Source organism: Gopherus flavomarginatus, chromosome 6 (assembly GCF_025201925.1).
Source record: "Gopherus flavomarginatus isolate rGopFla2 chromosome 6, rGopFla2.mat.asm, whole genome shotgun sequence".
NCBI classification, from domain to species: domain Eukaryota; kingdom Metazoa; phylum Chordata; order Testudines; family Testudinidae; genus Gopherus; species Gopherus flavomarginatus.
In genome coordinates this window covers 128,764,274-128,779,501 of record NC_066622.1, presented here as the reverse complement: position 1 = coordinate 128,779,501, position 15,228 = coordinate 128,764,274, and the positions used below count along the sequence as shown (strand labels likewise).

Here is a 15,228-nt window from a genome sequence, read left to right as displayed (position 1 = left end):
AGATTTGTGAAACAGCCACATGGGTGGGCTAGATGCTGATTGGAGCACACACCTCCAAGATCTAGGAGGCCAGTTTTGGCACTCACACTGCACCAGCATAATCAAGGTGAGGAAGGGTTCCATGATTTAGAGAGTTATAATAAGTAGATCTGGACAACACAGAATGTGTACCTTATTGAGCTTTTAAAACATCAGTAAACCAGCCTGGAAGTTCTGTTGGTCATCTGGAGAGAATCAATTGCAATATGATGAGGTAGTGACCATTTAGGAAATTTTCGTAGTCTCTAGCATTGCCATTATGCTTGTGGCTCTCAGCTGTGTGTTCAGCACACTGAAGTTACATGCGTAGTATTTTTCAAATTAAAGAGGTCTGTGTACATTTGATGGACATGTCAAACTGAGGACCAGAACTGAAATTAAGCTGTCCTGCTACCTTAAGTCAAGGATACTTTTTTCCATGACCTGATTTTGTTTATTAGGTGAACCAAACCCCCCCATACTCAGATAGTTTTAAGATTTCAAAGTCCCTTCATACAGGTTGTAGGAAGTAAATTCCTGCATGTTTTGCAAGTTATACAGAGATCTTTAATAAATCAAAGAGACACTTACAACAAGGAGCATCACTCAGTCTAGATGATTAGTTCTTTACAGTCATTAGGATTGGAGACCAGAGTGTGTGTGGACTAGTCTCTGTATAGGTGATTGATGGGATAGGAGAGATCAGAAGCGATATTGTAGACAACAGATGAGCAGAGAATATTAAAAAAAAGCAAAAGGGGAGGATGGAAGCCCTGCTGAAAGATTAAAGAATAGAAAGAAGTACAAATGAGCAAGTCAATTCTTGTGTGAAGATTTCTAGGATGTTGTTTAATTCATATTGGTCTGTTCTATATTTGGTTTCCTCACAGTTTCTTTTTATTGATGTTTCTTTTAGCTCCCTCTCTGGGATCTGATTCTAAGATGCCTCCTTGAATGATCCTTTGAGGGGAAATGTTACAAAATGGGGGGCACGGGCCTGCCAGCGTTTTCTGACACAAGTCATCCTTGCTCACACAAGCAGTTGTACACACTTCAGTGAGATCATGCACGTGAGTGAGGACTACTTGAGTGAATAAAGTTGAGCAGGACCAGGCAGTTGTGGGAGACGACTGTGTGTGTGTGTATGTGTGTGTGAGAGAGAGAGAGAATATGCCCATAGAAAAGATTTTGCCCTCCTTTAACGATTTACCTGTGGGGAATCTAGCATCTCATCAAGTAGACAGAATGGCTGGAAAAACAAAGTGGGGGCAAATCTAAGAGGCAGTGTAGCTAGCATTTGCCCCTCCTGAAACAGAAACAAAAGGCCAGAGTTGCTAGCCAACTCTTCAGCTCCTGCTTTTCCCCCAGGCTGAAGCTTCCTCTCCCCAAAGATGTCCCCTTGTGCCCAGTCGCAATACTTTCTCTTCCCTCACTGCACTGTTTGCTGCCACCGTTAACTTAGCTGTGCAGCCAGCTGGGGGGAGGAAACTGTTTCTGCTCCTGCTTCCTCAGTGGGGGCACTATGGGCAGCCTACAGGGGTGAATTAGAACTGTTCCCTCCCCTCCCCCATTTCCCTACTCAGCCTGAGGCATAAAGCAACACCATCAGTGAGTGGGTGGGGAAGACAGCCGTGAGGAGAGTGAATGGAGGGGTGAGGGGTAGATGAGTGCATGAGTGTTTGAGGGAGTGGGTTGGGGAAGTCAGGAGGGTACATGAGTGTATTGGCTCTGGGCATGTACACAGCTCACAGAGAGCACACCTATGGGTATTAGTGTTGAGGGTGACACCATGATGGGAGAGAGGGGGTAGGAAGACAAAATTCATGGTTATTACAGGGCAGAGGCACGGCTGTCTTTGTGCCGTAACTGTGCAGTCCCACACTTTAACATGTTCCTATTTTCTTTTAAGTTTCACTCTGACTCTGCGTTTCTTGGGTTTGGTGTAGTAAAGTGGTCATGATAGGGTTAACAGAATATAATATAAAGAGACACAGTAGAGTCTAGTGAGTAGGGCAATGGGCTGACACTTGAGACACGTGTTCTGTTCTCCCTTTTACCTCTGACCTACTGCAGCCTTGGCTGAGTCGACATCACCTCTTTCTGCTTCTACTTTTCCTCCCACTGCTTGTCTGTCTTGTCCATTTAGATTGCTAGCTTTTTGGCACAGGGACTGCCTCTCGCCAGATGTTTGTACAGGGCAGAGCATGATGATCTCAATTGGGGACTCTAAGTACTACTATAATATGGTCTTCGTTAAGTGTTTGTCCGCTGGGATTTTAAAGGACCTGGTTCTGATCTCACTTGTACTGGGATAGATCAGCAGTAACTCCATGCAAGTCAAGGTACTGGGCCAAGAAGTAACTAAGAGTTTTCCCTTGTGGACTCAGTAATGGTTTCTGTTCTTTCTCTCCCCTACATTCAGCAGCTTTGCTTTTTGTTTTTTATTTTTTTTTATTTTTATTCTTTTGCCTTGGCCTCTTCCTCCTCCTCTTTTGTCATCACTGTAATTTTCTGCCCAGGTTTGTGGTGGAAAGGCAAATTTTGCACCTTTTTTTTTTTTTAACCTAACCATCAAGCTTTTGCACAGCCATTTGTTCTCTAAAACAAGCAGGCCTGCATTCACTGCTAGCGTCAGCTCACGTTCACACTGAGGCTGCAGAGGCAAGTTCTCTACTGTGTCACAATTCTCCCTTTGCACTGGAGGGATCAATAGCTGCCTGTAAGTCCCCTGCTGGGGAATTTCTTGGTGTGAGGGAGTCTTCAGAGGGTGCAGAACTCACTCTTCCTCACAGCCGCTATGCAGAGAAGGGTCACAAGGGGTGTGTCCAGAGTTCAGTGTGCCCCAGCAATCCCCAATGGTGAGTGGTCCTTTGGGGACCATTATCATCAGGCTTTTGTTACAGTAGACACCAGGCTGCTCCAATCTGTACCTGAAGCCTGGCAGAGAAACCTGAGGCCTAAGTGGCTCCCTGATGGCCTACCCTCTCTGTTATGGCCTGCGTAAGATGGTCAGTAGCAGCAGAGAATCTGGACCTATTCAGATGGGTAGTTCATCTGTATCTAACCCCATTGATCAACCACTGGCAGAATAGGCCTTAGCGTGGATTTCAAGGGTCAGGGAGTATGATCAGTGTCCACCTAACTTGGATTAGTCCATTAGTCCATGACATTCTAGCTCAGGTGAAAGCTTGGGCTCTCAAGCCCATCTCACCCCCTAGACTTCAGACCTGGAGTGCTAGCCTGAACATCCACACCGCTCTTTTTAGCGCTCTAACTTGAGTCCTACTAGTGGTTTGCTTCCCACTGCAGCATAGACATGCCCTGTGTATCTAACAAATCTTGCATTTCTATTGCCTGCAATCATTCCGGGTTTGGCTGTGCTTTTGATCTGACACACAGGAAGCAAAATCATCAGTGAGAATTTGCTGCCGATGTGGATTATTAAACAAAATGTAACCACAGCATTTTACATTTCTAACTGAGTGGTGTCTAGGCCTCACGCCAGCCCTCTGCATCGGGATGAAGAAGTTCTTCCAGAAACTAAAAACTCCAAGATTTGGTATTAAAAGCCAATCCCTCATACTCCCTCTCAGTTTTGAGCCTTCTGTATGGACTGTAATAACAGAGTTGCTGCTTTCCTTTTTTAGTCTGTGGTTTTTAAAGGTAGGTAAAGAAATCGTGCCCATCTGCAGGACTTTTTAGGTTGTTATGTTATTGAAGAAAAGCCATGTTGGTGATGGTGGAAAGTGCCAAAGTAATGGAAAGATTGGCACTGATCCTAGAAACGGCTATGCTTTTTTGGCAATCCCACTCTGCTCCATAGGACTGCTTGTGGGCCTCATTGAAAGACCTCATAAGCGTCACTAGGCGTTGGATCTGGTCCAATGTGCATGAAGTTGCTCATAAGGACATTATTTGTTTTTGAAAAGTCAAGTGTTACAGGAGTAGATTTTTTACTCTAGTAATTTTATTTCCTCATTTATTATCATGGTGATTTTTATTTTTGGTGCTAATAATTAGATCTGTGCATGGACCATGTGCAATATGTTTAACATTGACTGGGGCTAATATATGTAAAGCTTGTCAAACTTGGCACAATATCCTTTAACACTTGTTTGTTTTACCCGTTGGCATGAAGAATCACCATTGACCATAGAAGAATTCTCTGTCACTTGAAATTCACTGGTATTGAGTAGGGCTGGTAGAAAATTTTCCATAGAACAGGTTTTTTTAGGAAATGGCTAATTTTGACCCAAACAACCCCATAAAAATGAAAATAATGGGGTTATAACCAAAAACCGAAAATTGGTTTTTGGCAACCAAAATTAAAACATGTCAGCGAAAACTCAAAAGGGAAAATGAGAAATTTTTTGGGGAGCGAGGGAGGAAAGGTTTTGTAGGGACCTGCCTCTAGTCTTGGCCTTGGTGTGGCCCATAATTTTTGCTGTACTGTTGCTCTCTATCAACTCTCATGCAGTCCTGGGTAGCCTGACACCTCTCAAGATCAAGTTGGAAGCTGTTTCCTCCATTTTATTATTGAATCCTCCCACCTGCTCAAAACCCAGATGTCAAGTCATTAATGTTTTTAAAAGAGCGAAGATCAGAGTCCACTACTCCAGTGGCATCAACAAAATAATGTAGCCCTGCATGTGCTATTTATCCTATGTTGGGATGTGCTTGTGTAGACCCTTGTGCCAACTTGCTTCAGTGGGACTCCAAAAAGGATCTGTGAGACCAAGACCTAACAAGACACACCCAAAGCCAGGTTGCTCACACACACAAAGTAATCGGGCTGATGATCAGTGAGTGTCATGCCTGGTTCCAAATAAACTATCCTCAACTACAAGCAGGCTGTTAGTTTCTTTTTAAATGTATCTTCATATTAATTGTTCTAAAAACCTCAGCTCTTTAGATAAACTATCCCCAACTAAACTTGGATGAGATTCATCCCTGTGCAAAAGGCCAGTATGAGGCTTATGTCCCACTGAAACCCTTCAGTGGCACATCGGCCTTGTGCTGATACCTTGCACAGTGGTGAACTTTGCTGCATGTGACTCGATTGATGCAATATCGGATCTTTATGTGCAGTCTGACATACCCATCACATCTCCTCAACATCATGTGATTTTTCTTTTAGACTGAAAACATTTCCTCCCCAAATCTTCTAACTCTTGGAAGGCACTCAGCTATTACACTGCTGGGCCCTGTGTACGTACCTACAATAGGGAAATAAATCACCTACTGCAGTGTGGTTTCTTCTGTACTGGAGCCCATAGCCCAGTGGGCAGAACCACCAGCCATGGATGAAGTATCATGAAGATGAGTAACACTTTCACCAGCAGCAGTTTCAACTCCTTTCCTCAAGGCTTTCTGCTATTGTTTCGTACACAAAGGATCCCAAGCAAAGACATGTCACAAAAAGCAGTGGGTCCCATTTGCCAGAGACCTTGCTAACTGAGGGAGGGGAAAGGACAACCATTCCCTCCTCCCAGATAGGCACTGCCACAGCCATTTCCCCTCCACGTTTATATCCCAGTCCTGATCATCCATGTGTCATGGATGGGTCTGGGTCAGCCCCTCATGCATTAAGACTTCGGGCTTTCCACCTTCTCCCACATTTCCAAAAGGCCACTTGTGTGAGTAAATGGCTTTTGGGAGTAGTCTGATGATTTGCATGCACAAATGCTTGTAGTTTTCAGCTGCAAATGATTATGTTGGTAAAGCTGCAGTCGTAAATGTAGCAGGTGGGATGAGGCCTCAGAGCTACTGGACAGGATTTACCAGGTTTCAATGTGCTAATAGAAGGGCTTGAATATAGCAGAATTGCACACCATAGCTCTGTGGTGTGTGTGTGTGTGTGTGTGTGTGTGACTATAGCACAGCAGAGCTCCACGTCTGTTCAATGCACTGGAATGAGCAAGGCGGATTGGAGGGGGTGGGAGAGTGGTTTCATTCACAAAACTGAGCTGCTGGCTGAAAACCTTGCACCGGAGAAGAGCAGTGCAACATGTTTGATGCTCCTTCCTATGCCTTGTCGCAATGACCATGCCTGCCGGGTTGGGGGTGAGGTTTTCATTTTTCAGCCCAATGAGTTTCCACACAGAGCTAAGCTTGGTTACCCAGGCCTTGTTATTTGTACCCAATCTAAACTTTATCTGAAGGTTATTAAAGTTCCCTCATTTGTCAAAGCCATAGTCCATCTTCTCGCATTAGCAGATAATGCTACCAAGCTTCTCTTTCAGTAGAGCAAAATGTGACAAGTGCGCACCCTTGCCATGGATTCATTGACAAGTATAAAACTGGGTGGTGGAGTATTCACAGTGGGCAAAGTTGTCCCCTGGGCAAAGGGTCAGCAGAAGTTCTATAAATTAAGTTTTGATATTGAAGACTCGTGCGAGATTTAAGTTTTGGCCTTCAGCACAGGAATGAACTTCACCCAAGAGCATGAGCAGCTCATTGAAGTGTTAAACAGCATCCGCGATCATACGTTGAGAAGACAATGTACCATACTACCTTTTCCTGTAGCTTGTGCTATGCACAAGGACACATCTAAATAAAATTCATAGGAAGTAGCATCACCCAAATATGATCTACATTTTTGTTGATCAAAGAGGCTGTGGAGAAAAAATAATTAAAAAGTAAAAGCCTTACGCAATGAGATTTAAAAGAAAACTTTGGAGGCTGACAAGATGCATCTGGCACAACTTCAAAGTACATATAATCAATGTTTGTCAATAGCAGTTTTGCATCCTTTAATTTATCTTTCATGGATATAAAGCATGATGTTATTAGGATCCAGTCCATACCTTAATTCTGTTTGAGATTTGATGAATCAGGGGGTCTATAAAATTCAGGGCAAATCAGCTTATTCAAGGACACATTAGCTAAAGCTGAGCATTATCTAATTCCTTTTATCTTGCTGTCTTCCTGACTAGTTAAAGAATCTTGAATTGTTCTCTTTAACTTCTGTGTGTGACCACCAACATACGAACACCTCTATTATGGTGGGTGGGTGTGTAAATTATATATAACACCAATATAAAATATACTCCATCTAAATCGTATATTACACACTCCAAAAATTCCTTGAACATATGGCTTGCAAAGTCAAGCCCTCAAAAGTTAAGAAATGCCATAGTTATAGTCGAGTGTGCAACCTTAATTCAGCCCTCTTGTGTGTTTGCATAATGATATAGTCTTTAATTACATGATCACATACTTATTTTTTCCCACGGGATGGCTGCCTCATTCAGTGCACAGGATGGACTATGCTCATTTAATGAGCAGTTTTTCAATATTTTCTTTACTCCTCATGGTCTCGTGTTTTATTTACTGCCCATTACTCACATCCTGCTCTGAAGACGGAATTATTCATTTCATCGTGGGCTTCTATGGCACTCATTACTACAATATCTGAGTCCTTCACGAACATACATGAAATGTATTAATAGGACTCCCTGAATGACTTGAGCAGGTCCCTTAATCTCTCTATACAATGATACTTCCCTTCCCCCACTCTTTTCTGTCTTTTTACTTAGGCCTGGTCTACACTGGAGGAGGGAGGAAGGGGATCGATCTAAGTTACACAACTTCAGCTACGTGAATAATGTAGCTGAAGTCGATGTATTTATATCTACTCATCATGGTGTCTTCACTGCGGTGAGTCGACTGCTGCCACTCCCCCATCGACTCTGCCTGCGCCCCTCGTGGCGGTGGAGTACAGGAGTCAACAGGAGAGCACTCGGGGGTTGATTTATCACATCTAGACTAGACATGATAAACCAACCCCCACTGGATCAGTCGCTGCCTGCTATCCGGCGGGTAGTATAGTTATACCCTTAGACTCCAAGCATTTGGGGCTAGGGTCTTATGTGTCTTTACAATGCCTTGCACACTGGAACCCCTAATCTTGGTAGGGTCTTCTAGGAGTTGCCAACAGTTGCCAACTTTTCTGCTGTTTTTATGAATCTCATAGCATTTGGTATTTTTCTTAAAGCTCCTGCACCTGGAGTCATGTTATTACATGAGATTCTCTGCTTTCATTTTAAAAAGAAGTAAATTCCTAGCTCTCCTGCTTGTGGGGGAAAGCTTGAAAACATAGTCCCTAAAGAGTCAAAACCCAGAAGCCAATAAAAAAGAACCCAACATTTATTATTATTTTTTTAAATCTCATGATTTTTAAGCCAAATCTCATGGCTTTTTTGCTGTGGGATTGTCTCTGATTCATATCTTTGAATGTCTAGAGTTGACAATAATGTTGATAATAATACATACATACTACTTCTATTTATTATGCACTAGGTTGTTAAACTTTGTCATTTTGACATGTTCCCCAACGATCAAGACAAGAATGTACTGGAATGGATTCGCCGGTAGCACATATTTGATCAGGATAGTCTGTTAGCCAAACATTTAACATTAAACAATATTTGAGGGGTAGTTAATCATTTGCATTGCATGAACTTGCTCTCTAGCCATTGCAGTTTGACTTTACAGAAAAAAACAGTCAGCAAATGCAAGATTATTTGTAGGAAAATTGAGTTTGTGAGGATGGTTAATGGCTCTGTGTCCTTTTGGGTTCTTCCTCTGATCCTGTTGCTGGGGAATGCACCTTTCTGTGTAAGTATCCTTTCAAGATAGTTACTGCTTGTGCAGTTCTTTGCAGAACCTTTACCCAGCAATTACAAACTAAGCCCTAACTCTGAGCAGTGCTTAATTTGTAATGAAAGAGGTGCCGGGGCTGAGGCAATTTTTTACATTCATAACTGATGCAGCAAACCCAGAGGTGCCAGTGTGTAGCCCTGGCACTGATTAAGTACTGTCTCAGAGACTGGAAGTACTGATTTAGCCTAGATTCAGATCCACTGGAATGTTGTGAGCCTAAAAGGTGGAAACCTGAGCATTATAGACTAGGCATTCCACCTCAGAGAGCCTATTGGGGGAGAGGACCCCCAAATGAGACAGAGAAGGAAAATCCAATGTGAAAATAGGTTGAAAGATAAGAGCACAGTAAAACAAGCTGAGGGAGAGTATAAAAATGCAGATGGGGAACACAGAGCCTAGTGAAAAAATAAGTACTGTGGGCCAAATCCTCCGTTAGTATAAATCAGTAGAGCTCTATTAAGGATCTGCACTTACATCTGTAAACCACACAGTATTTATTTGACAATGGTCAGGCAGCTGGTGTGCCGAAACCACTACCTATTATACTGACTAATATTTTTCTCATTGTTTCCTTGTACTCCCCTGCCTGTCTGGATCCATCTGTTGACTGTTGTCTTATACTTAAATTGTCAAATCTTTGACGTAGGGACTGTCTTTGTTCTCTGTTTGCACAGCACCTAGCACCAAGAGGTCCATGACTGAGGCTGCTAGGCACTACTGCTATGAAAATAATAAATGATGGTATTAACATAGATGCGTAGAAGGGGGTGCACTAGCTCTTGAAGAATGTTCTTCTGTCCCTAATACATAGAACTGATTTCACTATAGCTAGGAGAAAACATATGTATTAATAAGTCTCCCAGTCAACACACTTTCAGAGTCAGCTTTTTTAAACTAAATCTAATTCCCAATTATCCTTGACAACTGGACCCAAATGATCTAGTTTTGACACCTGCTGTATTGGAACTCAGATCAAGTGTGAGTAGTCTCTTAGCCTATCCAAGGCCGTGATCAAGTGTCTTGATGTTTTTGGTCTTTTGGCCTCAAGATGAAAACCTTGTCTGTGTCTCTGGGACCTTGAGGTAAAAATGTTATCTAATTTATTATCCATATAGTGTCAAGGTATACGTGGAGCTGTGCAATATGTGAACAGTGCCAGACATTTAATTGTACCTTGCTCAGAAGACCTGAGCGTCTCAAAACCAAAACACATGCAGAATGTGGCATGTGGCTCTTAGAGCTAGAAAGCTTCATGGTTCAAATGAGTTTTCTAAAATTGTTGGAGGAGATATTAAACGTTAAAGAGAAGGCTTGCCTGGATGGGGTGCATGCGTGTGAAACAAAATTTTGGAGTTTGTTTAGCCTAATTCTGGTGAACGTTGGAGTGTTATTAAGTGTGAAGTTAGTACAGTGGCTCTGGACAGAGTGAAGCTTACAGCTCTGCTAATGTTTCCATACAAATACTAACACATCCCAGTCTTTGCTAAGTGGAGATGGCTTCCAAAAGAGGTTAAATTAAAAGGTACTATTTGGCCAATTTGTGTGAGGAGACAAGTACCGACAAAGCCAGTAGAGTGTTTCTTTTTCCACAGTCCCACAAGGCAAGAAAGGGAAACAATATGTTTATAGCCAGTAAAAGGCAATACATTACATCTTGTTAACCTGTGGAACAACCTGCCACTGGATTTATTGAAGCAAAGATTTTTAACAAGTTTTTTTTAACCATATAAGAAGTTGGAACTTTTGCTTACTGCTATTAAAGTCAATGGCAATATTCCCCCTAACAACAGTGAGAGAGTATTAGGCCCTTAAAGAGTCAGAATCTGAACCAGAATTGCAGTTGCTGTGATAAAAATAAGGGGTCTCAGTCTTCATGTTTAATGGAGTGAAATAGGGCCCCTGAAGGAATTCATCTCTCTGTAGTACAGTATTGCAGTTAGGTCCATGTGTTTTTTCAAATGACCATTGAGGCAGAAAGGATTAGATGCTCACCTAAAAGGGTCAGTCGTGTGCTCTGGTTTGTTAATTTTGCAGACTTATTCAAAGAGGATGAAATTCGCTTAGCCAGATAAGTGCTTGTGTTCATTTAGTAGGGCTACTCACAGAGTAAGGTGCTATTCTCTGAGTAAGGCATGAGAAAGTGGTGCTAAGCGTGTGATCTGTCTGCCAGATAACCAGAGATGCCAAACAGCAGCTCCGCCGCATCAACAGACCCCCCCAAAATATTCACATCTCTGACTGTAGGGGGAAAAGGTTAACAGCAAAACATTCAACACAACTAGAGAACTCCAAACCCTAGTCTTATGAGAGCTAGAGAGAGATACTTTTCCAGATCTGTTCATCTCATCACTAAAGAAAAATAAAAGAGTGGCTTGTAACCCAAGAGAAGTTAAAAATCACTTTCAAAAACATTCCCGTTCCTCCAAACATTTCAGCACACAGATTTTCTTACAAAAGGGGTTATTGGTATTTTTTACTTATTCTTTAATGAAGATTCCAGTTATTGAGATTTCCTGTTTGCTGAAATTCACACTGAAATTCTAGATGTTGATGTGCTTAAATTCAGACCTTTAGAAGAAAGAGAGAGAGGGCTTTTTAATTACTTATGGATCTTTTTGAACTGGCTGGTGAATGCATGATCAGTGATTTTCACTACACAACAGAGTTTTATTTAAATAGTATATTGTTAGGGCTATCCATCCACAGACGACAACAGATACCACACACTTGATCCAGCGTTTTGGGCTTAATGATTTGCTCCAAAGAAGTTGCACTGAAAGCAGTCTGTCAAAAAAAAAAATAGACTTTACACTCTGCCAAACTCAGTGGAAAAATTAAATTAATGTTTCCTTCCTTGCCATCATCATCCTCTTCATTTTATGTTTTATTGGACTTGGGTTATAGGAGTTTTTATATGTAGCAGTATAATTACTAAAGGGTTATTGTTATAATATCGCAGAAGCCAAACAACATTTCATGCATTAGTTCCGTCTAGTCAGAACTGAACAGAAAAGCACCAGGATTTCAGGATCAGGGTCTAAGGTGAAATTCTCCTGTCAGTGCAATGCAATATGATCGGAAAAGAAACCAGCTACAAATGTGAAAATCTGGAGTAAATCCATCAAGGGTTGTGGAATTACAACATTGGTGAAACTGAGAGCAGAATTTGGCCGTATTTAAACAGCATAATTGAACTATATGCAAGTTTTGCTTCAGTGACTAGAGATCCTTTACGGTTTTTATTCAATTTATTTTGCTTAGAATTTCAGTAGGAATTCACTAGTTATCACATCACTATTCTGAGAACCTGGGCTTTGCTTTTTTGTTTTTTAATGACTGTCTCACTCAACTTCTTACCAAATATTTAGTAGCAGAGACATTCTCAGACTAAGGTCTGATATCGTTAAGGATTTCTTACTTTTGCAAAATTAAAACAAAAGACTGTGTTATTGAAACACTGAAGTTGTAGAGCTAAGCACCTTTAGAGTTAAGACATTGCTTCAGCAAAGTATCCTTTCTCAGCCAAGTACTGAAGCTTGTGTTTTACATGCTTTGCCGATTTCAGCGTGGGTTTCAATACTTTGCTGAGTCGGGGCTTCAGAAGTCAGTAAATATGAGAGCTATGTTTGTGCCTCGATTTCATGATGATGGGTGAATTTAGAAAAGTTCAGATAGGAAATTAAGGCCCTGATTTAGCAAAGCATTTGCGCACATGGTAGGTGTTGATGGGACTTAAGTATGTGCTTAACGTTAAGCAAGTGCCTAAGCGCTTTGCTGAACTGAAGCCTAAATGTTCAAACTTTTCCTCATAGGAATAGTCCCACTGACTTCAACAGCACTACTCACAGAAGTAAGGCTGATTCACATGAGTAATGGATGCAGAATCGAGTCCTTACCTCTGCCCATTGATGTGGACATTTCAGAATGTCAGAAAACTAAAAAAGGCAGGGTTATAATGGAGAATGTTTTGAACCCACCAGCATGCCCACTGTCTTAACCTACAGTATATTTGCTTGTGAAGCATGAATTATTAAAAGAGATTAAGATTTTTTAAATGCTTGGCGAAACCCACTGTTCAGAGTGTGTCATGCATCCCACTGGAATGGCTGGGCCACAGGGGATATGAATCTCCTGTAGCTACCAGCTAAAGGAGCTATTTCTTCAGCTCGAGTGTTAGATCCTCATCACTTAGTGCTCGTAGTCCCAAAGTCAGGCTATATCTACACTACCGCAGTAAGTTGACCTAAGTTACGAGACTACAGTTACGTGAATAATGTAGTTGAAGTTGATGTAGCTTAGGTCGTCTTACTGCGATGTCTACGCTGCGCTGGTTTGACGGGAGACACTCTCCTGTCAACTTATTTTACTCCATTCATTCCCGGTGGAGTACCGGGGTCGACTGGAGAGCGCTCTGCTGTCGATTTAGTGGGTCTTCACTAGACCCACTAAATCGACCCCCAGTGCATTGATTGGCACAGCGTCAAGCCTATGGAAGTGTAGACAGGAACAGCTCATGATTCTGGCTGCTGAGTTTGTCAACAGAATGCATTGATTAAATAAATCATTGATGCTGGTCTATGCATATTCGCCCCATAGTTCTGTGGTATGCACATATAGGCAGCATGCTCTATTGCATCATAAAACAATTCCCTGAACAGACGACTATGTGTAGTCAAAGCAGCATTGATCATTGGTCCACCAAGGCCAATATCCTGCCACTGCAACACTGGCCTACGTTTGCCTGATGCTGCAGGAAAGCAAAAAGCCTTCACAATGCCCCTAGCTAATTGTGCAGTGCTATAACATAGAGGGAAATATTCCTTTCTGACCCCTGAAGGCAATCAGCTTATGCCCTGAAGCGGGAGGGTTGATATCCCTTATAACTAAAGGGACTTAAAGGCTTTGCATAAGCTTTAAGTCTAACAGCATAACCTGCATTCTCAGCACTGACTGCTGAGTGTTTGATGATACTCAGCACTTCTGTCAGGGTGATAGAATCTGCTTTTGCAGCCCCATTGAAACAGATTTTGCAGCCCCCTCTTTTGCTCCTGATTCCTGAAACAGAGCCTGTTTCCCGTGTAAGCACAAATGCACACGCTCAACAACTTAGCCAGTTTGAAAACACCCACTCTTCCCCAGGAAGCTTCTTCTGGTGCAAGATTAACTTGTGGTGCAAAGATTGTCTTGAAATACAGTAGCCAGGAGCCCTTGGGTAGGCAGCAGAGGTGGTTACAACAGCATCTCCAATAGCCATGCTTTCGGCTCCCTTCTGGGCCCCAAGGGGTTCCTGTATCAGATGCTAAAACGGGAAAGGGTTTCAACTTAACAGTTCCAAAAACAGAGACATTAAATAAATTCAGTTTCTGATATTCTGAAACCAGACACATTCGGCTCTTGTCATCCGCTCTCCTAAAGCAAATAAAAAAAGATTGTAGCATAAATATCTGATTAGAATATGTTTGGTTGTCCTTTCTCCTCAAGACTCTAGGGCTTGTAATGGGATCAAGGGGCAGACAGTATGTGTATTCCTAACTTGGAAAAGGCAGGGGTTGCCGTATTGGGAAAGAGGAACCTAGAACCCACTAACCATGATGAAGTCTTTTTAAGTAGACCATTTCCCACTCTAAGGATAATGTGTGCATGTTCTCTGTGTGCTCCATGTGAGAACACACCCTGCTTCCATTATAATCCACTTATAACATTGATGCAATGCCGCTGGGAGCTTGGGACTTTTCCAGAAAAGTTCCTGGAATGCTGCCATTCAACATGGTGGTACCCAAGAATTTAGATGCTTGTTAGACTGTCAGAACATCTGATTCCTTTCTGGTCTGTCAAAAGCCCAGACAAAAGATCTCTTCGAAAGCTGTCAGAGTGGACAAGAGATTCACAATGGACAGGCAGTTGTGGCTATGGTTATAGCTCTTTCTGACCTACTGTCAGTGATGGACAGAAATTGCTCAAGTGGTCTCCTGTGTTTTACAACCTGTCTCAATTCTGTATCTATGTGATTGTAATGGGAACGGCAATGTGCAATCTCCAGGTTTATGGTTAGGAAGGAATTTTCCTTTGCAGGGCCTGTAAGCAGGGAAGTTTAGGGGATATTCCGCTTCCTCTGAAGCATTAAGCAGTGCAGCCAGCTGGCTATATCCTACATGATCATTTCCAGCAGCTGCACTGGTCGTTCCCATCTTCTGCCTCTTTCTTTCAAAGATCTTTTGTGATGTTCTGCATAGCAAAGGGCAGCTATTTGAGAGTTCCCTGCCCTGCTACGTTTCGCTCTTTCCCCAGCCTGTCTCTTTATGAGAGTTACCCAGGTATTTCTGTGGATTTATTTTATTTATTTTCATTTTTATGGCAAGGGTTCAAGGAGAAAATTCTGACTCTATGTGACATGCCATGCAGAAATAGGCACAATTCTCACAGGGAGCTTTAGAGATGAGAGGCTGAAATATAGTCTCAAAAGCACTCAAGTGACTTAGGGTTACAAGTCCTATGTCCAAAAGAGACTTAACCCACTGACTTCCATTCACAAGACTTGGCTCCTAA

The 15,228-nt window shown here is 42.2% G+C and overlaps 1 protein-coding gene across 1 annotated transcript in view; it reads left to right on the top strand.

Annotated features, from left to right (window-relative positions):
- Nucleotides 1-8,568: 8,568 nt before the first annotated feature.
- HABP2 (hyaluronan binding protein 2) overlaps nucleotides 8,569-15,228 on the top strand; it is a 43,263-nt gene continuing 36,603 nt past the window's right edge. The window contains exon 1 of the mRNA XM_050960697.1: nucleotides 8,569-8,637. Coding sequence (XP_050816654.1) covers nucleotides 8,569-8,637 — 69 coding nt within the window. The remainder of the gene's footprint in view (nucleotides 8,638-15,228) is intronic.